Raw genomic sequence first — 20,250 nt, 5'->3', positions numbered from 1 at the left:
TCCAAGATTTTATTCAAGTTTGAAGTACAATGCAGGCAACAATGTCTGTTGGATATCATCCCAGCCTCACTTAAAACATTTTTTTTTAATCTTTTTCAAATGAAGGCTTTGTTTTACCTCCCTGACGCAAGTGGTTCAAAGTTTTTACAGACAACATGTAACATTGCTTTGACCTGCACGATGAGTCCTATGCAAGGGGTGGGGCCCAGTTCACTTCTTTGACCTTGGGTTGCTCTGGGTGAAGATACTGATGCGGCCCGCGCGGCCGACCCCCCCAGACATGGTCACACCGGGCTGCTGCAGAACCTTGTCCAGGGTGGTCTTCTTTATGGCCGCCGGGGAAATCTGCTCCTGGTCCGCCAAGAACTGCAGCTCTCTGTTTTGTTCAGGACGAGAGGGACACAGTGCGTTTAATTATTATTACCGGATAATACGAGGTATTTCTTAAAATAGACGCGTCAATTAACGGACTGAACACGCTAGTCTGGGTATCTAGCGCCATCTTGTGGCTTACAGCGGCATGCAAATATTAAGAATAGATGTTCGGCCAAACCGATGAACAATAAAACTCCCAAGCGGAACAATTAAAATACAAACATGAACTATGAATAGATCATGTTTTTTTTCACTTTTTACCTTGTCCTAATACACGACGCCTCCACGGCGTTGATGAGGAGGCTTCGGAAGCCCCCGCTCTCCATGACGTGCAGTGCGTGGATTGTGGCGCCCCCTGGCGAGCACACGTTGTCCTTCAGTTGGCCAGGATGCTGCTCCGAGTCCAGCAACATCTTAGCGGCTCCCTTAAATGATAAATGATGCATAAAATCATACATCATAATAAAATATATATACATCAACGTACATAAAATTATGTCATACATTTAAAAAAGCAGGAGCGTACAATTCTAACATACTAAATAGTTAAAAGTAGAAAAGGTAAAATCAAATCATCCCAATATGACGTATCTTTTTTGTGATTTGACCCTTTGTTACTTCAAAACCCTTTTTTCACATTAATTTTCATAAAACACAAACGCAAGTGAAAAGGCAGACAACCTGCCCAACGCTGGGACACAACACAATAATGCAACACAAAAACAGGATGTCCTTACAAGCAGGGCCTGGGCGGCGAGGCGCACGGCGAGCCGCCTGGGCAGGCCCATCTTCACCCCACCGTCCGAGAGCGCGTCTACTGCCAAGAACGCCTGCGGAGAAACCCCACAAATACATCGTCCACTCCTATAGTTACACAGCTTGAAGTGGGGAGGAAACACCAAATAGGCAGCTTGGGGATTTCTAGACACTTATTAGACACAGTGCCTGTCTTCACAGTTCGACATGCTGCACAACGCCTTAATAGGGTGCCAATGGCAGCTACAAATATACATGAGAAGACCGCCACCTGAAGGCGTGTAAGCCTCCTCAAATCAAGGTAGACATCAGCTGAGAGACAACACATGTTTGGCACAACCCAAGTTGCTGCTGCATCTTATTGCTGCTTTTTAATGTTTTTTAATTTTTGCCATGTCTCTTGGTGTCCATGTGTAATGTGATTATGTGTGTGTCTGTAAATGTCATGTGCACAGTTCATACACAAGGCAGACTCAATATGCTTCCCATATAAACGTTATGTCATGAAAAAAAGGTCATGAAATGTATTAAAACAGGATTTCGAAGAATCCATAAAGGACACATGCAAACAGGATCTAAAATAATGCACAGAAGACATTTGAACAAAATAAGTTAAATGTGCATGTAGTCAGAGCTCCAGACAGTCCCGGATCTCAAAGAAGTTTATTCCTGCCGTGTGTTGCATAGTAGAGGAATCCTGCTTTCCGTGTTTTGTTTTGACTCCGGGAACCAATAGCTGATTGGTCCCAGTTGATTTTAAACCTCTAGAGGGTTCAAATAGTGAAAGCATTTCGGTGATATGCTTTAGCGATACTAAAACGCCTGGTGATTTATAGGTGAGCAGAAGTATTTTGAAATCAATCCTCTGACATACCCAGAGGAATGTCAGGGATTTTGAGAACTGGTGTAATGTGTTCAAATCTGTTGGTCTCATGGTGTAGTCTTAACTTTCAGTCTCTCATCTTTGGCAATCAGCTCAGTTTTGTCTATATTTAGTTGGCGTTAAATTCCACCACATTCAGTCCTTGAGCTGCTTAATGCACTGGCACAGCAGCTTTATCAGAAGATAGTCAGCTGGTGATGGGGTTATATGGATTTGTGTGTAGTCGGCATAACAACGGTAGTCAATGTTGTTATTTCGCATTATTAGGCCTAGTGGGAGCCTGTAGAGATAGAATAAGGATGGTCCTAGGATTGAACCTTTGACGACTCATATCACGTTAGTTAGTTCAGTTACATAGTTACAAACGGAGACAAAGTAGTTCCCGTCTGGTAGATATGACCTGGACAAGTTCAAGAATGCCGGAAAGCCCAACCCTGATTTCCAATCTGTCCAAAAGTATTGAGTGGTCGACAGTGTCGCACGCAGCACTGAGGTCCAATGGCATCAATATTGAAAGGTTGCCATAGTCTATGTTTAGACTAATTCATTTAAGAGCAGTGTGGTGCAATGAAAAGGTTGAAATGATGCTGAAAGCTTTCTCTTTCATTTTCCTTATGAAGGGTCAATTTTTAATCGGTCTGTAGTTGTTAATGATAGAAGCATCTATGCTCCACTTTTTTAAAAGGGGGTTTAATGACTGCATTTCCCAAGCCTTTTGGAAGTGGAGTGAGAGCAGAGAGAGTGCCAGTTGTCTTGTGTCTTTGATAGACTGTATGATCATTTATAGATGGATTGATACTACCCATCGTACATTTGGGACCGATTACCTGCCTGATGGTCTTGAAATGTGTCCTAACCGTTCAAAAAAGGATCCACCATAATCTGAACGGATACGATATGATCACCCACGCCACATGCGAGTTAACCCAAAATGGCCGGCGTGGATCAGCGAGGGCTCCGGCGGCGAACCAAACTCACGTAGGCGGGGCCGCTGCCGCTGAGTCCCGTGACGGCGTCGATGAGGTCCTCCTCCACCTCCGTGCAGAAGCCAACGCTCGCCATCAGCTGCTCCAGCAGCCGGCCGTCCTCCACCTGGGCGTGGGTGCCCGTGGCGTACACCGTGGCGCCCTCCCGCACCACCACCGGCGTGTTGGTCATGCAGCGCATCACCTTGGGCTCACTGCGGTACTGGCTCAGCTTCTGCACAGGGAGAGAGCGCCGCGCCGCACCTCAACGTCAGTCGGAGGGACACTCGTCTGCTGCTTCCCGTTTGGTCTCTACAGTACAGAGTGGAGATGGTCCGACACCATTTTTTCCTTTCCAATTACGATTCCTCGATTAGAGTATCGGCTGATTTCGAGTATGCACAGCGATACAGCTTCTAGCGTTGAAACTACTAGTAGCCCTTGTTCTTATTGAAGGGTTCTCTTACAATGACAGCAACGTATTGTCGGTTCACTTGCTTCAGAACTAGATCATTTACATTTTATAATCTATAAATTATAATAATACATTTGTATTCTTCTAGTTAAGCGTGAGCATCCATGTTTTTCCAACTCGGTAGCTTGAACGCACGTTGGTCAGAGATGACCCGTTCCCCATTCCGACTTCCCTCCTCCGGTCATTAAGGGGGGGGGGGGGGGGGGGGGGGGGTTGATTGGGACCTTTTTGACCATCACCCCAATTATAGAAAATGATTGTGACCCGAACTTACATCAGCTTCCCCCCATACTGTTTAACGCCTTCAAAATCTCCCCAAACACACATATCACACAATCACGTCGTTCTTTGCTCTGGTAAACAAAGCAATCAGGGAAGCCAAAAAGGGATCCCCCACTTTGGGAAAGACACTGGTGATGCGTTTGCCACGTTGCAATCAATGCTAAAACCGACATGAATGACCATTGGCTGCTGCATTGGAAAAGCGCCTTTTAATGACATCCAGTCTCCCGTTACGCGTCTCACAATTTCGCAGCTCGCAGCATGCATGTTAGCAGGAACCTGAAGAGCAGGTGTTGGACACGTGGAGGCAGGAAAGGCAGGGCAGGGATCCTGTTAAAGCTTGTGTCTGTTCTGCCTTGGGGGCGTTGCGCAGAGAAGGAATCCTTAGCATGGCTGTACTCAAACTCATGGTAAAGAATTGCATCAGATCATTGCCTCGATTCCTAGCAGTGAATGAGGTGGTTCACCTCATGTAAGCCAACCAAAACCGCACACCCCCATACCTGAGCGATATGAACTTGCCTTTTCTATGGAACTTATGGTGACACCGGCCGCACAGGACACAATGAGGTGCCGTTCTTCGATTTCTGGTCCGATCTCGTCCAGGACGAACGGGATGATGTGAGGCTTCACAGCCAGGAAGAGAACATCACTCTTACTAACTGTCTCCTTGTTGCTGGTGGTGAAGTTCACACCCAGTTTCTGTGGAAATCATAGGACATAACTTTTCAGTTCAGTTATATTACAAAACAAAAAAAACAAAATACATCAGACTCCATATCAGCTTAAATGCCCGAAAACTGAGAGACCGTGAGAGACTGTGAGACCCTTCATATTATTCGGAAAATAAACAAATCTATCTTCAGTATTGATTTTTAATAAATGTTTACCCTGAGACCGTGTACTGTGGGTAGATCTGTGTCTGGGGAGCTGGCAGTGATTTTGTGCGTAGCAAGTACACCTTTGAAGTAAATGAACATCACACAAGGACAATCAATGAAAAGTTGGCCTACGAACAGGCTACATGTTGACAAGTAGCCTACGTAAACAAAACGTGTTCACTTACCTGCAGCAGAGAGACCTCTCACCAGCGCATGGGTCAGCTGACCCGCACCTATGAATCCCACACTCATCCTCCTGTCCAAGGATATCAAACCATAGTAAGCGTGGAGGGACAACAACACTAGCACAACACGGTAGCAGACACGCGTAGTGGTGCGTTTGTATTAATTTACCGACTAGAAACTACTAGTCGGACAACATTACTTCCTTTTTTACAGTTGGTTTTACAGAGTTTTCAGTTAATTACATATCTAAAGACTTACGGATATATCACCGGATGGAGAATGATAACTTCCCTTCAATGCACCAACTTGTGCTTACACAACAAGGTCAACGTGGCGTAGACATTTGTTAGCGCGTTTCATTGTGTCAAGAAACATTGACCGACGAGTACTCAGTGTTGCCAGATTGGATGGGCATTTTCCAGCCCAACCAGTCTCCAAACCGCCCAAAACGTATATTGCCGGAAAAGTATCCCAGTTGGTCGGTTTCCCGCAATCTGGCAACACTGCCGGATTAAGGCAGATATGTGTGTCGTGTTTTGACGCGCAGTCAGTTAGACCAATCACCTGATGGGCGGGCTTTGTAACGCTGGATCGCTGCAACAGGTCGTGCTTTACCTGAATTCGACTGATGCTTTACGAGCATAAAATTAGGTAAACCCTGTGCTATATTAAGCATAATTTATAAGAGTTTTTCAGGCCAGTTTTAATATTAGGACTAATATTAGGATTTCTGATGTAGGGAATTAAATTATAAGAATCCATTTTATATGATGTAGGGATTTATCCCTTTTTATTATTTTATATATTTTATATATTTTATTATTTTGATAACTAAACTAAGTATTTCAAACGGAATTATATCATCCACAACTTAGTAATGATAATATGACATTCAGACATTTATAACTCATACATTTATCATTATGTGTCAAAAGAACATGTGGAGAAACAACACGTTTTGGTTTATTTTCTTACTATAGTATTTGTACACCAAATAACATCATGAACAATTAAATGCGTTTTATTATTTATTTTCAGTCATTCAAGCTGTATCTTATTGTCACGGTAAAGTAAAAATAAAAAATAACGAACATTTAAATAGACAGTGAACGCAACAGAAAATAATTTGTCTGGTAGCCAAATACAATGTCACCAATAATATAGAACAATTCAACCATTGGCCTAGTTATATCTTCCATAATGTCCTGCTTATAATATAAATAATATACCCTTCAAGACCCTACAAGATGCAATACAATTAAGTCTATCTGTAACAAAGCCGTCCAGAGAGAGAGAGAGAGAGAGAGAGAGAGAGAGAGAGAGAGAGAGAGAGAGAGAGAGAGAGAGAGAGAGAGAGAGAGAGAGAGAGAGAAAAAAAGTCTATGTTTGAGAGCATCTTGAGTCTGTGTGACAAGAGTGGCGGTGGATGCTGAGGGTGATAATCCTCACTGCCCTCTGTGGACAAGTCCCAGATCAGCTAGACCCTACACCTGTCAGGCCTTCCAAGGACACTGCAGGACTTGGGGAAAGTCCCACAGCAGGCGGTCCCATATGACACTGTTATAGCTAGTAGGCAGAGTATACCTTTAAAGGTGCTGTAGGTAAGATGTAAGAACTATTATTTGAAAGACGCAGCCCCAGGTCAGTCATTAATGAGTGAAATGCTCTGTGAAGTGATGATATCTGTTAAGAGTTGAATGCGTCTGCCTCTGATTGAGCCCACTGAGATTTTAGACGAGTCCCACCAATCAAGGCCTCTCTTCTCTGTCTTGTTTGTCAATCAGAGGTGCGTGAATGCAACGCTCCTCAATGGCAGAGGAAGTAGTGAGGGAGGAAGCAGAGAGTTGTTTTGTTTCACAATCTTGCTCTTTCTGCTCTTTTCTGCTCTCTCTCTCTCTTTACAACTCTTAAATCATACCTACACACCTTTAATAATAATTCGAACAATGACGTGGAACACTTGGAAATAGGAATAAAGAGCATCACGCACAAAGTGCTGCAGGGTTGTCTTTCTAAGGTGATAGGGGATCCTTGCAGCGACTTGATCTGCCTAGGGATCACCCCGCGTCTGCCCGTGAGTCTGCTCGGTGTATCTACTCCTTCCACTTCTTCTTCTTCTTCTTCCTCTTCTTCTTCTGAGGTCGAGGAACCCCACCCCCGAGCGAGCGGTCTCCCCGCACGGCTCCTCAGACCGCAGAGTGGGACACAAAGCGTATCCTCTGCGAGTACACCAGGTCCACAAAGTACAGCAGCATGTTGACGTTGGTGAACACGGCCACCACCAGCTTGCTGTCCCAGGGGCAGACCCCCCGCGGGCAGTCCTCGGGCCGGGCACTGGTGCCATACTTCTGGTCGAAGCTGAAGATGGGCCAGATGAGCGCCGTGCTCAGGTACAGGATGACGGCGAAGAAGGTGTAGACCACCACGAAGCGGTCGAAGGGGAAGGGCAGGGCGGCCGTCCTCCCGGACACCGTCAGCGCCACCACCACCAGGGTCAGGGTGAAGCACAGGCTGTACACCACCACGCAGTACTGCGTGGCCTCGTACTCGGTGTAGCCCTCGTCGTTGGCCAGCGCGCCGAAGATGATGCACGCCACGTAGCCCTGCACCACCTTCAGCAGGCCCGACACCGTGGCCATGTAGCCCACCACGGCGCCGGGCTTGGCCCGGGTTAGGATGACCTCGGCGCCGTACGGGAAGCAGCAGAGACCTGAGCACACCGTGACGGCGATGCGGTAACCCCAGGCGGCGCAGTCCCCGTCCGGGCACTCGCTCTCCAGGAAGTACACGGGGTAGACCACGGTGGCGGTGATGTACATGAGCGTGGCCAGCATGGCGAAGGCCACGGTGAAGTTGTCCCAGGAGATGGGCATGCAGCTGTGCAGCCGGGTGACGTCCAGGGCGAACGCCACCAGGGTGACGGCGAAGCAGAAGCACCACACGAACATGCAGAAGACGCCGTAGCTGGCGCTGTAGCCCGCGCCGTGGGACACCAGCGCCATGATGCTGCAGCCCAGGAACAGCTGGCACATGCGGGCGGCGCCCAGCGGGGAGAGCACCGCCGCCTTGTTCAGGTAGTGTCCGCCTTGGTGGTCCATGGCCTCTGGTGCAGCGGGCGTCCGCCGGGGATTGGGCGCAGTGGATTCCCCTCGAGGGGGAGGCCTCCTTCTCCGGTCCGGGAGGGCTTGTGGCCTGCTCGTCCAACTCCGCAGAGACCTCGCCCTTTCCCCAGTTGCCGTTTATAGACGGGCCCTTAATTACAAATGTCAGTAAAAGATTTTCCCTCTGTGTGCTTTGTAATTACCGCGGGGCTCGAATTACATCCAGCCACTGTGAGGTGACGCTGTGTCGGGCGGAGAATAGCATGAGATATTTGTTGAGTTTAGAAAAGAAGAGAGAAGGAATATGCATAAAAACAATCATAAAATGTCTTCAGTTGGCCAGATCTATTTGTATTTGGATCAAAGGCTTGGTTTACCCAGTTATTATTCTTCGAAACAAACTAAATGTTCATAGCAGGTATTGATGTCAACCTAAACATGGCTTAGAAAACACAAAGGCATATTACCCCAGCCTGGTCCTTTCTATACAGCAAGCACACGGCAAAGCCTGAAAATGTAGTCTCTCTCTGCAGTCGTTGGGCCTTCCGTTTCTCCGTATCTCCCCCCAGGTCAGGTTAGGCTTTGTCCAAAAAGTGGCACGCCATGTCCTACGTTGAGACGCGTCTTCCAACATCAACAACAGGCCCTGGCCTTCAATCTGATGGGTCTGGGGTCCGGTGTCAGTCAACTCCCAGAGTGTCCTTCTTCTGCCCAGCTGAAAGCCCCCCGAGCTGAAAGCCCCCCGAGCTGAGAGCCCCTGAAGCCGGCTTCACCTGTCGTCCACTCTCTCTCTCTCTCTCTCTCTCTCTCTCTCTGCCGTGGCCTACCTCGGATTTGATCTGCCGGTTCTGACACGCGACTCAAACCGTGCGCTCTGCTCGGCTCCGAGTCTACGTGCACTCCAGAACTTTTCCTAGGGGTGGTTCCCGAAATGAAAGGTTGTGCTCCACCCAAGGCTGCAAGGCCACACCATGCTCTATAAATAGGGGGTCTATGCTGCACACATGGGGTGGGGGTGGGAGCCAAAATGCCCGCCTCGGCAACTGGGCGGCCGGGCGGTAGGCCCAAACGTGACAGGGTAAGGGGTGTGAGGGGGTCGTATTTCTAGAGGGGAGTGGAGGGAGGGGGGCCAGGAGGGAGTTGTAGCGCTTTCAAGGCAAAAAAGCTTATTTTTCAGTGTAAAGACAGGCGTCTTTTATTATCCCAAATCCATTTCATGCCCGTCATGGGGATTAGGAGGTGTGTATAAAAAGTTTGAGGCGGGTAAATGTACTGCTAGAAGACGCTTTTAGATTTAATTAGTGTCCACACTTTACAGATGTATAGGTGGGTAGACTTTAGTGGTCCAGCATCATTAAAGCAGTGATGGTGGGTTTTGTAGCTAGCTAGCTTTTTTAATGCTAAATATATAGGTTAAGTTCTTAGATATAGAATAGTATGATATATATTAATGTTTTGAACTAATGGTAAATGACAACACACACCACAAAATATTATCTTGAAATATATCTGTAATTGGTCTTTTTTCTTAAAGTCTGATACAAAGACATGCAATCAACACAAAAAGAAAATAAAACAGTAATATATTTACAATTTACAAAGAATCACTTCCTTGTGAAAATAGCACTTATAAATATGATTTACATAACAAAATAAATATGTAAATTACTAATGTAGCTTGAGTTTTTCTTTCTGTTAAAAAAATATGTTACAGAATATAATTACAATTAGTAATACCTTTCCTTGTCTCGTGTGATGTAAAATAAAGGTCCTTTAAAAACAGCATTTATAAGACAGCAATACACACATCAACGTCTTTATATTAAAAAGTGATTCTATTGTCAAATAAACGATGGAAGTTATAGAGTAAACACATAACATGACCTATACAAATACTCCAGAACATTATACACAATATTTGTCTCCCTTTGAATGCACTTTTTTTCTGAGAAATGCTGGACTTCTGAGGTGAACTCGTCTTGAAATCACGTATAACACAAACACATATCCTTGGCATTGGTTGCAACTGGTCTTCGTTCTTGTTATGCCATTGGTGGCAACGGCATAGTGGTGTTCATAATTACACAGATTAAAAAAAAGTATAAAATCAGGAATCATTTCAACCAGTTTTCTCTATCCTTTCGCTCAAAGTTGTTATCATAAAGTAATACTTTTTTTTTTTTAATTGTACGGGTGTCAATGAATGTTACATTTTTTATCTGGTCTAATCATTTATCGCTGTTTGTCGTTGTTTGCATTATTTCCTTTAAGTACTAACAGCTTATGAGTGATGGGTAATGGAATCGAACTGTAGAAAACAACGAGAACACATATCCTGACCAACACTTAACTGAGCGACGACACAAAACACGAAACATCACCGTCGCAGCTTACCGTGTAAAAAAAAAAAGATCAAATATACGTCAATAAATCAAAACCGACCCAACAAAAAAGCATATCAACGAGCATCCTTAAAACTGGATTACATTTGAGATATATAAATATATATTTATTTTCCGTTTTAACCAAAACATAAATTAAGAGGAGAGTTAGCAAGCCTTGTGGTAGGCTTGTTGTCCTTGGAACCGGTCACCAGCACTGGGTTGTGGAAATAAAAAAAAGGTACTTAAAAGGATAAAATAGTGTATCTATGTACCCAGGGTAGACATAAACAACATAGAAACATAGCCCTTGTTTTTCGGACTGAGGTGTGGGCTAAAGGATTAGCTAAACAAGCTGGAGAGGATGGGGGGGGGGGGGTTGGGGTAGAGAGATGGGGGGTGGGGGGTAAAAGCAGAGGTATCGGCTGTGGAAGACCGGGCCGAGAGAGAGAGAGAGAGAGAGAGAGAGAGAGAGAGAGAGAGAGAGAGAGAGAGAGAGAGAGAGAGAGAGAGAGAGAGAGAGAGAGAGAGAGAGAGAGAGAGCGAGAGACCAGCCTTGCGTTGTTGTTGTTGTTGTTGTTGTTGTTGTTGTTCTATCGTAGCTTGGCGCTGACGCCACAGCGGTCCGTTTAGCTGCCGCTACTGAGCATGCCCAGTAGCTTGGCGGGGTCCATACCCTGCTGCTGGGCCATCTTCTGCACGTCGAAGCCCATGTGCATGAGGAACTGGATGACGTTCATCTCCTGCCCCGTGAACTGGTCTCTGATGGTGGGGCAGGTGGGGTTGCAGTGGGGCCAGGGGCAGCTGTCGATCAGGTGCATCGGGCAGCCCTTGGGTGGGGCCTTATTGTTTCGGTTGCTGTCGTGGAGACTGCGGTCCCAGCAGTGGAGGGCCCGGGGCAGAGACGTGCCCTTCACCTGCACGTCTATCCAGTAGCTGGAGGTGGACACAAGAGGGCGCTGTCAGCTCACGGGAACGGAACGCACCACGATAATAGTAAAGTCACACACACAAATTCCTCAGACGCTATGCAGGAACCGGGAATAACAACAGGCGGTTTTTGGGGCTTAGAGGCTTCAGTTGTGTCCTTTCGTTTTTGAACATCTGTTGAGAGCAGATGGCGGGTCGAGTGATACTCACTTTCTGGTGATAACTTCATGGGATAAGCAGGCCGGCGCAAACATGGCTCTGTGAAATGAAGGATGACACCATTATTATACATGCATACATAAATATATAGATACATACGCACACGTAAACATATACATGTTTACACACATACATACATGCATTTATCACACTCACACACACACACACACACACATACATATACACACACACACACACACACACACACACACACACACACACACACACACACACACACACACACACACACACACACACACACACACACACACACACATACATATACACACACATACCAGTAAATACATAGTAGTTATATTTACAGAATCTTTGTGAAGTGAAATTAAGTGGAATTGTAAGATCGAAACACAGCGTTCAAATAAAATGTGCAGGCTTCCTCTACACACTTGGTCAGCTAGAGTATGGAGAGTGGTTCTTACGGCACGTCCTTGAGGGTGTTCCTCAGCTCAATGCCCAGGTTCTGGATGTAGCGCCACTGGCCTTCCTGCACAGGCTGTCCCGTCAGCTGGATGTTGTCCACCGTCAACTGGGCCTCGTCAAACAGCCACTGGACCACGAAGACCGGGCCTGCATGGGGACAATGGACAGTGAGGTTAGGCGAGTGAAGTTTATCTTGGGCTACCAATTAGGGCTGTGCAATTAATGAAATTAATCAAATTCTAATCGTGATTTCGATTTTTGGGTCAAACGATCTCCTAATAATATAATCGAGTTTAAACGATTTTTTTTTGACAGCTGGTTACATATTTGTACATTATTTTCTTGTGCTTTTTTTAAGGGGAATTTCATAGTTCTCATTTAGAAAGTGTTTTTTTTTTAGAGAGATGCTGAATAAATGCATCATGTGCTCAACTCAAAAATAATCGTTAGAATAATTGTGATTTCAATATTGACAAAAATAATCGTGATTATGATTTTTTCCATAATCGAGCATTCCTACTACCTATTAGATATCGACGATGAAAAGTACTACCAGCATCTCAACAGCCATTGTGTACGTTGAGTTGATCCTGTGAGGAGGAAGCTTCTCATCAACACTCACTCTTTATTGATGGGAAGACTCTGTATCCAAAGAAGCAGTTCCACTCCTCTCCTTCGTGGGTCAGTCTGCACTCCTCTGGGACCACGCTACCCCAGTACCTGTTGGGGCGGCAGGTCAAAGGTCAATGCGGTGTCAATGAGTAGGTATCTCACAGCAGGTGCATCTGCACATGATTTGCAATTATCTATTCATAATTGTAGTGCTTTTTGTTAATGTGCTCGTTACATGAAAAGTTTAGCAAATAATCCCATGTTGTTTAAAACCCTTGTGGTGTAATCCAACAACCGACTGAAATCCACTCTGTGACGCACGACAAAACAACACAAACGCACAATCACGGACCTAACAGAGGAGACGGGGCCTTACTTGATGCCTCTGCGGATGGTCTCGGTGGGGGAGCAGCTGACGTTGTCCACGCAGTCGGTGCAGTGGTACTGCTTGTTGTCCAGGAACCAGCCCGAGTCGGAGAGGCCGCGCACCTGGATGGCGGTGTGGCCCAGCCCCTCCAGAAGGTCGGCCACGCGGTCCACGTTCAGCAGGACCCCGGTGCCCCCCGCACTAGGCCGAGGAGGACGGGACGGTTAGGACGACGGTGCCACACAAACACAAACGCAACACAAACACAATCGACACATGGCAGGAACTCAGGAGGTAGAGCGGGTTGACTGGTGACCGCAAGGTTGCCGGTTCGATCCCCGCATCCTCCAAGCAGAGGGTCGAGGCGTCCCTGAGCAAGGCACCAAACTCTAACTGCTCCCGACGAGCTTTGCGTGGTTGACTCCGCTGTCGGTGGGTGAATGTGTGCATGAATGGGTGAATGTCAGGCAATAAGCGCTTTTGATAAAAGCTCTATATAAAAGCAGTCCATTTACCATTTACCATATGATGATGAGATCCATTTAAGGAAACTCATTTGGCGTAACCGGTTGGGAGATAAACAGGCACACGCAACACCCGGGACCGGGTATTGGATCAGGGAATGCCAAGCATACTAATGTGAACCACAGCTGTGCTCGTGTATGTACCGATGAACTGACTACATACAGCAACACACTGGGATGACATTAAAGCACACACACACACAAGCATAAAAATACACACACCTGCTGCCTGCTAGCAGGAGAACCTTGGCGTTGTCCAGGCCTTTAGACAGAAGGTCCTTCACCACCTCCTGGATGATCATGGAGCCCATGAAGGCGTAGCTGTCTGAACACACGACACCGAGATGTTTGGGTGAGAAAAAAACCAACAGCGTACACAATAAAAAAGTTCTGACACTTTGTGGGAAACGAAGTTGAAGGAAGCTAAAGAAGGCTTACTCTGGTCCGTCTTGGGCGAAGCCCCGCTCCACACGTCACTGGAGCAGTAGGGGATGAACCTGCGTGAGACACATCAGAGACGGGCTTTAGACGCGTGGATGTGCGGCTGCCATTTCAGCCACCGAGCACAGGAAGTGCTCCGGAAGGATGGCAGCTATCATTAGGCAGCGCCGACTTAAACACCCACATTAACGCACATGCCCTCACGTAATCGTATACATTCACATGCATACACACATGAGCATTCTCCCACACACAAACATGAACACAGACACACACAGACACACACACACACAGACACGTTCATGAATTAACTTACACCATGTTTGCGTTCCACCAGTGTGGGTTTTCCTCAGGCAGTGGAGACAGAATCCCCGTACCTGCAGAGACCAAACAACAACAACAACAACAACAGATCAATATGTATCCTTAAGAGCACCCAGCCACCCGCCTCCAGCATCCTCCTCCTCATCATCATCACCATCATCATCATCATCATCGTTGGATCACAGTCATTACAGCCCAATGAGAGGGCAGGTGAGTTTAGGACGCAGGGCATCAGGTAGGGCAACGGTGTCTGCTGCCACCCCCCGTTCCTTCATCTCACAACCAAGACTGCGTACAGACACACACACACACACACACGCACGCACACACACACACACACACTCTCGCTCTCTTGCAAGCCTGCTGAGATCTCAATGCATTAGCCTGTAGCGGTCGTAATATAAGTAGTAGACCACTGAGCTGAAGCTAAAGTCCTGTGCCTTAGCTTTTGCTTCCTTCTTCGAGGCCACTGTAGCTCAAAATGTACGTTTATTTATTTATTTAGTATAAATGATGGCAGGCATAATTCACCAACACTAAAACAGCCATGCTCATGCCCCGTTTCCGTGGCACCAGTGGTGCGGAGGCGAGGGTATGTGTGTGATACTGTGTGTGGGATAGCAGGGGGGGGGGGGAGGGTGATCTCTCCCTGGCGGGATGCTGACCTGTTTTGGTCTGGGGCCACTTGGACGAGCTCATCAGCCTCCTCATGGTCTCGTAGCGAGTGTCACAGTTCTCTTTGTTGAAACAGTACCATCCACCTGAGGACAGACGGACAGACAGACGGAAGGAGGCCCCGGGGACACACGTCCAAGTTACAGTGTGTTTATCTCACGTTCAACATTTTTCCTTACTTTCATATTTCACAAAACATTTCCTTGATCATTGCATTGAAAAATCTGGGAGTTAAGATATCCCTATTGTTTTAAAAGATTAAAGATCCTTCACACGTGGATTAGGACAGAGGAAACAGGTTGAATCAGTGGATGGTTGTGGGATGTTTTTCAGAGCACACACCTTCTAAGAAGATCAACCAGCGACGGCTGCCTCGCGATTCCTTCAGGTAGTATCTGCAAGAGAAGCGCATCATTCATGAGTTACACTAACACACATTCATTAGCATCGCTTCAGTTAATGCAACGTGAACTTTAAACTGAAAATAAAACGTTACGATCGATAAAGCTGAAGAAACAAGGGGAAGATGATCAGCAACATACTGCCTACTACTATCCGCTCAACAACGTTTCCATGATAATTAAATGTATTATTATTATTATTATTATTATTATTATAAAACAAATGTCATGTGGCCGAGGCAACCCCGAACAAAGACCGCTTGTGTCTGAAGTTACAAGATAAAAATAAAACATGTCACCTACATGAATTTAGCCTGGAGATTACCCCCGATCAAAGCGGATAAACCTGATTGGCTGATAGGGCGACCCTTGCAACCCACATGACAGTTGGGGAAAAAAACTAAACGATGCAATGTTCTTCCCATCTTCACTGTGTACGTTGCCATGGCGACTGGTGTGTACCATCATATTCTGTCCGGCTGCTCTGATGTCATCATTCCTAAACAGTGTCCTACAATCACCCTTTCAGCACGTAGGAATGAAAACACACACTGGAATAATGTAGCGCTTGTATTTTGTACGAGCAAACGTTCAATGATGTCTAGGGGTTGTTGCTGCGGGACCCATATACACACACGTCTCTGTACTGTCAAACCCAGGAGATCAAAAGAGAAACTGAGGTTCAAAAGTCCATTGAAATAGTGCAACGCAGGGGCTGGGAAGATTGGTCATCTCTGCATCGGTATACATGCCCTGTTTATAACCTTGAGTAAACATATATATTATACTTTTCCCCCTTCCTATACTTTCCTCACCAAAGATGAAATTAAAATGACAACCTAAAATAAATTCCGACCATGTGTCCAGACAGCAGATTCCAGTCCGCAGCAGACTTCAAGTCGTCAGCTCCAGCACGTCGTCCACCAGACTTAACCAGTGACTTTGCTCTCAGCAATCGGCAGAATCCACTGCATCAAACAGCATCAAAGGAAACGGCCTTGGCAGCTCGTCGGTTCTGTTGCTCAGACATTTAATCACATTCTGGCTGCCGTTGAATGCCTCGTAGCCTTGTTCGGACGGTCAACAGCAGAGACCGCGCAGCCAAGCCAAGAAGAGCAGTATTTCGGTGCTAGAAGGCTAGTAGCACGAGTCTGCTGCTCGTTTAACTTTTGATTTACAAAGTGCAGGGCATCTTTGTCACCACCGAGAAATACATCAGACTTTATTTAGTCGACTATAGTGCGGCGAGCAGGAGAGAAATTCAGGCATGGAACTATGATTTATGATCTCAAAATGGGATTAATTGAGAGGCTGAATTACGAATTAATTATGCGTCACGGTGGCAGATCAAAAAAAATGTCTTATTTTTTGGGAGACTTTTGAATGTACATTCAACGTCATTTCTTTACTTTTTAATAATATTTTCAAGCCTTATGAAAAACACTTAGCAATAGACGATAGTTCACAGATTATACCCATAGTTGATAGATAAAACAACATTATTGTTGAAACAACATTATTATTTTTTGAGAACAGTACTCCGGAGGACTGGATGGACTAGCATCTGGAGACCGCACTGAGCATCCATCTGCCAACAGTTTGTCCCGACCGTCTACCTGTCATCGTCCAGAGCTAAGCTCCCCAGCGTCCACTTTGAGGTTACCCCAGAAGTTACCCCTAGATCTATAGATAAGGCACCATTCTGCCTCCACTGAACTGATGCAAAATATGCCTGATGTTTATGATTAGAAAAAATAAAATCATAGCGGTTTACAACTGTATAACACATGAATATAACTTTAAAAACGAATAACTAATACAACTTATGGAATATAACTTTATCTATTCTGTGATTGTAATTGCATCCAACCTGTCTTGATAAAACATCATATATTGTTGCAGCATTCCTTTACCCTATATGCCTATTCTGCTTGTTCATAAATGTAGCACTGTGATCAATTATGTATATTCCGCAATATGTGTTTTCTCCAATAAAACAGCACAACAACAACCCAGCAGTCTCCACATAGCGGATCTGTTTTTGCTACACTCAAAGGAAAGGAGGATCTGTCTGACATTAAAATGCTTTCAGAGCAATGGCTTATCCTCCTTAAGAGGAGAACTCGTCCAGGCGTCACCAATAACAAAGGGATTTACCCCTAATCTCACTGTCAACAATGGATCGCACAGGAGATAAAAGAACGGGGAGATTCTCGCCCTGCTGCGGTGAGGCTTTAGAGCGGCTCAACTTCGGAGGCAAAAGGCACCAACTTCGGAAATATACCTTGCTGCACAGCCTGCACTCCCAGCACTCAAAAGTGAACAGAAAAGAATCGCAAGCATCTTTCCAACGCGGTGCACCCAGGAGAATGCTGCATTGTAATTTAGAGCAAAGGAAATGAAGCGTCCAGCCATGTGGCTGTCGTCCTCCTCCTCCTTCCACGCGCCGCTGCTGCTGACACGAAGCAGCTGTCCGTCCTCGGTCGGTCTAGACCGGCGCGTGCTCTGATCATTCAACCCCGTCGCTTCCACGACGGCCTGAATATTTTTTTTCGGAATTGACCTTGCCTCAATAAGTTCAACCGGGGGATAGGCTACTCGTGCGTTGTCAATTGTACGCCTGGCTTCAAAGTTAGCTGGACAGGGGTTTGAAGTTATTATAGCTACGTACCCAGAAGGACTGCCGTCGTTGCATGTGACGGACGTATTCTCCAACAAGTGCAGTTTCATGTCGTAGTCGAGCTTCTGCGCCGAGCAGGGGTACAGCGACTGGGCGAGGTTCTTCACTTGGGTCATGAAGTTGTCCATGTTCTCCTCCACCGCCGTGAAATCCAGAGGGAAGCTTTCCGTGGTGTCTGCCCGGTCCCGGTACGCGGGAGAGGGCGGCGCGCGCCGTGGTTGCGGGTTGCGACCGCCGCGGAACCTCCGGGCGCAGAACACCCCGGACTGCATCAGCACCAGCAGCACCACCGAGGAGACGAGGCGCACCGCTGTCATCTTATCCACGCAGAACACGATACAACCACGCAGACGGCTTGGTCCAAATTTAACCCCCTCGACGTTTGCCTGGATAACAGGCCTACGCTTCAGAAATAAAACTACAAATAATAATAACGGTGTAGTAAAACCACAACAACAACAACAACAGCGCCCTAAACAGAGTTGAGTCTTCCCTTCGTTTGTTCCGAGTGATGCATTGACTAAACTAGAGTCAAAACGTGTCCAGAAGTATCTCTTGTGGCTCTTGGTTTAACAGGGCGACCTGTCCAGCCTGCCTAGTACAACTCAGGGGCCGGGGAGCGAGTGTGCGGGCTTGAATGACAACACTCGTGCCATGCGCTTGTATTTTATTCAAACTTTCCCCCCTTGTGGGTCCCGTCAGCCAATCGCTGCGGTGGGCAGGGCCCGCGCATGATCAAGCGGGGCAGACTACCCCCCTTTTAATTTATAGAGGGGAAAAATGTCCATGCGTTGGTTCTTTTGATCCGAGATGTTTTATTTGATGTGGTGATTTTCATTGGCTTTGAAATGCCTATTTCCCATTCCACGCGAATTTATTGAGTGAGAATACGCGTCTTGTTAGGCAATGTAGCCTCACAATTAAGTGTGGAAACACGCAACATACAATAAAAAAACAAGGTCTGAAGTGACGTGAATAATAAACGTAATAATAACAACAATAATACTAATAATGATGATACTAATGTAAATAATGGAAAAAAAATCAAATCAAAGTTGTGCAATTCCTCATAATTAAGCCGTTGCAGGTGAAACACAACCAATGTTTTTAATTCGTTGCTGTGGAGCATGAAACGGCGGATTATATTTGCACGTCCCAAGTCAAGGAAGAGAGACAACATAAACAGTGGATCCTGGAACACAAAGCCATCCTGACTCGTTGAACAACTCTTCAGCGGTGATGCTCAGCTTTGGAGAAAAAAGGACGGACTCGGACGCTTTCTTTTATCAAGGGGCCCCAAAAGATCAAAGCAACCATCACTCCCCCCACCCCCCTCCATCACACCCCCCCCCCCCCCCCCCCCCCCTCTCGGCTCCCTTCAAAGTTCCCCGGGTGTACTGTATATTTTAAGTCGACTCGTGCATCCTGAAAGAGGGTTGGCCCAACATTAACATGTTTTAGGAACTAAGGATTCATTTAATTTATTTTCTTACTCGTTATTTACACTGAACCTTGACTAAACGTCATTCGCAACACAAAGTACCCTCGGAGGACACTCATCCGCCTGAAACTCCCGAGCCATTACGTAATAAATTGACCAATTGGCTTGAAGCATTACAGCGCGTGAAGACGCACTAAAAAATGTAAATGCATTGAACGCCTGGAGGGACGCGATCTAAATTGGTTTAATCCCGCTGCGTGGAAGGGATGTGCAAAGCGTCGCGCACAATAAAAGCGTAAAGACATTGTGAATATCTATTAGACGCTATACAGGCGACGCGCTCAAAGGAAACCCGAACAAGAGCGTTGTGTTAAGCGGCACATTTAAACAGAACCCCGTTGCTTTTAACTAAAGCTTCAAACGTCAGACACGACTTTGGGGGGAACCGGCGTCATGACAGTGATTGACACGCATTAAGATGCCATTGTTCAAACGAGACAGCCCTTAAAAGAGTCATGTTGTGCCATCAATTTAAAACGCTTCTATGTTCCCCAAAGCAGTAGAACCTATTGCCGGTTCAGATTCAGTCCTTTTTCACAACATAAACTGAACTAAGAGGATGGATTGCAAGGTGCTTCTGAGCAGCGTTCCTCATTTATACATACTAGTAGTAGTAGTTAGTTTGCATCGGCTTAAAATCTAAAATCCTATCAAGGCGATGGACTGGGAGGTGTCCAGGTCTCGGTCCACGACCGGAAGACCGGCTGGACTTCTGGCATTCATTGGGATCTTCAAACGATGCTTGTATAGATTCAGACATGTGGTGGGGGCCTCAGAAGCACGGGCTCTCTCTCTCTCTCAGTCTCTCTCTCTCTCTCTCTCTCTCTCTCTCTCTCTCTCTCTCTCTCTC

The 20,250-nt window shown here is 46.3% G+C and overlaps 3 protein-coding genes across 5 annotated transcripts; all 3 read right to left on the bottom strand.

The window, feature by feature from the left end:
• Positions 1-2: 2 nt before the first annotated feature.
• On the bottom strand, positions 3-8,830 carry pycr1a (pyrroline-5-carboxylate reductase 1a). Of its 2 annotated transcripts, none has more exons than XM_056575202.1 (8): positions 8,372-8,830; positions 4,803-4,873; positions 4,627-4,697; positions 4,259-4,438; positions 2,993-3,214; positions 1,113-1,205; positions 637-800; positions 3-376 (listed from the first exon to the last, which is right to left on the bottom strand). In XM_056575202.1, the coding sequence occupies exons 1-8, from the start codon at positions 8,536-8,538 to the stop codon at positions 211-213; spliced, it is 1,134 nt and encodes a 377-aa protein (XP_056431177.1). In that variant the 5' UTR covers positions 8,539-8,830; the 3' UTR covers positions 3-210. The 2 variants fall into 2 exon arrangements, with proteins under 2 accessions (XP_056431177.1, XP_056431185.1); XM_056575210.1 differs by lacking the exon at positions 8,372-8,830 and adding an exon at positions 5,062-5,295.
• On the bottom strand, positions 5,798-8,463 carry LOC130369718 (myeloid-associated differentiation marker-like protein 2). 2 transcript variants are annotated; one of them, XM_056575222.1, is made up of 2 exons: positions 8,372-8,463; positions 5,798-8,146 (listed from the first exon to the last, which is right to left on the bottom strand). In XM_056575222.1, exon 2 carries the CDS (start codon positions 7,899-7,901, stop codon positions 6,990-6,992), a length of 912 nt encoding a protein of 303 aa, XP_056431197.1. In that variant the 5' UTR covers positions 7,902-8,146; positions 8,372-8,463; the 3' UTR covers positions 5,798-6,989. The 2 variants fall into 2 exon arrangements, with proteins under 2 accessions (XP_056431197.1, XP_056431205.1); XM_056575230.1 differs by having other exon boundaries at positions 5,798-8,055; positions 8,372-8,456.
• A 2,031-nt stretch (positions 8,831-10,861) lies between the features above and the next one.
• On the bottom strand, positions 10,862-18,448 carry notum1a (notum, palmitoleoyl-protein carboxylesterase a). Its single transcript, XM_056607237.1, has 11 exons — positions 17,891-18,448; positions 15,161-15,213; positions 14,809-14,904; positions 14,136-14,196; positions 13,817-13,875; positions 13,601-13,703; positions 12,864-13,055; positions 12,498-12,595; positions 11,875-12,022; positions 11,426-11,473; positions 10,862-11,221 (listed from the first exon to the last, which is right to left on the bottom strand). Exons 1-11 carry the CDS (start codon positions 18,214-18,216, stop codon positions 10,915-10,917), a joined length of 1,491 nt encoding a protein of 496 aa, XP_056463212.1. The 5' UTR covers positions 18,217-18,448; the 3' UTR covers positions 10,862-10,914.
• Positions 18,449-20,250: the final 1,802 nt, after the last annotated feature.

The sequence above is a fragment of the Gadus chalcogrammus genome, chromosome 2 (assembly GCF_026213295.1).
Source record: "Gadus chalcogrammus isolate NIFS_2021 chromosome 2, NIFS_Gcha_1.0, whole genome shotgun sequence".
Lineage (NCBI taxonomy): Eukaryota > Metazoa > Chordata > Actinopteri > Gadiformes > Gadidae > Gadus > Gadus chalcogrammus.
The sequence above is the reverse complement of the archived record's forward strand: the minus strand, read 5'-3'. Positions and strand labels throughout refer to the sequence as shown.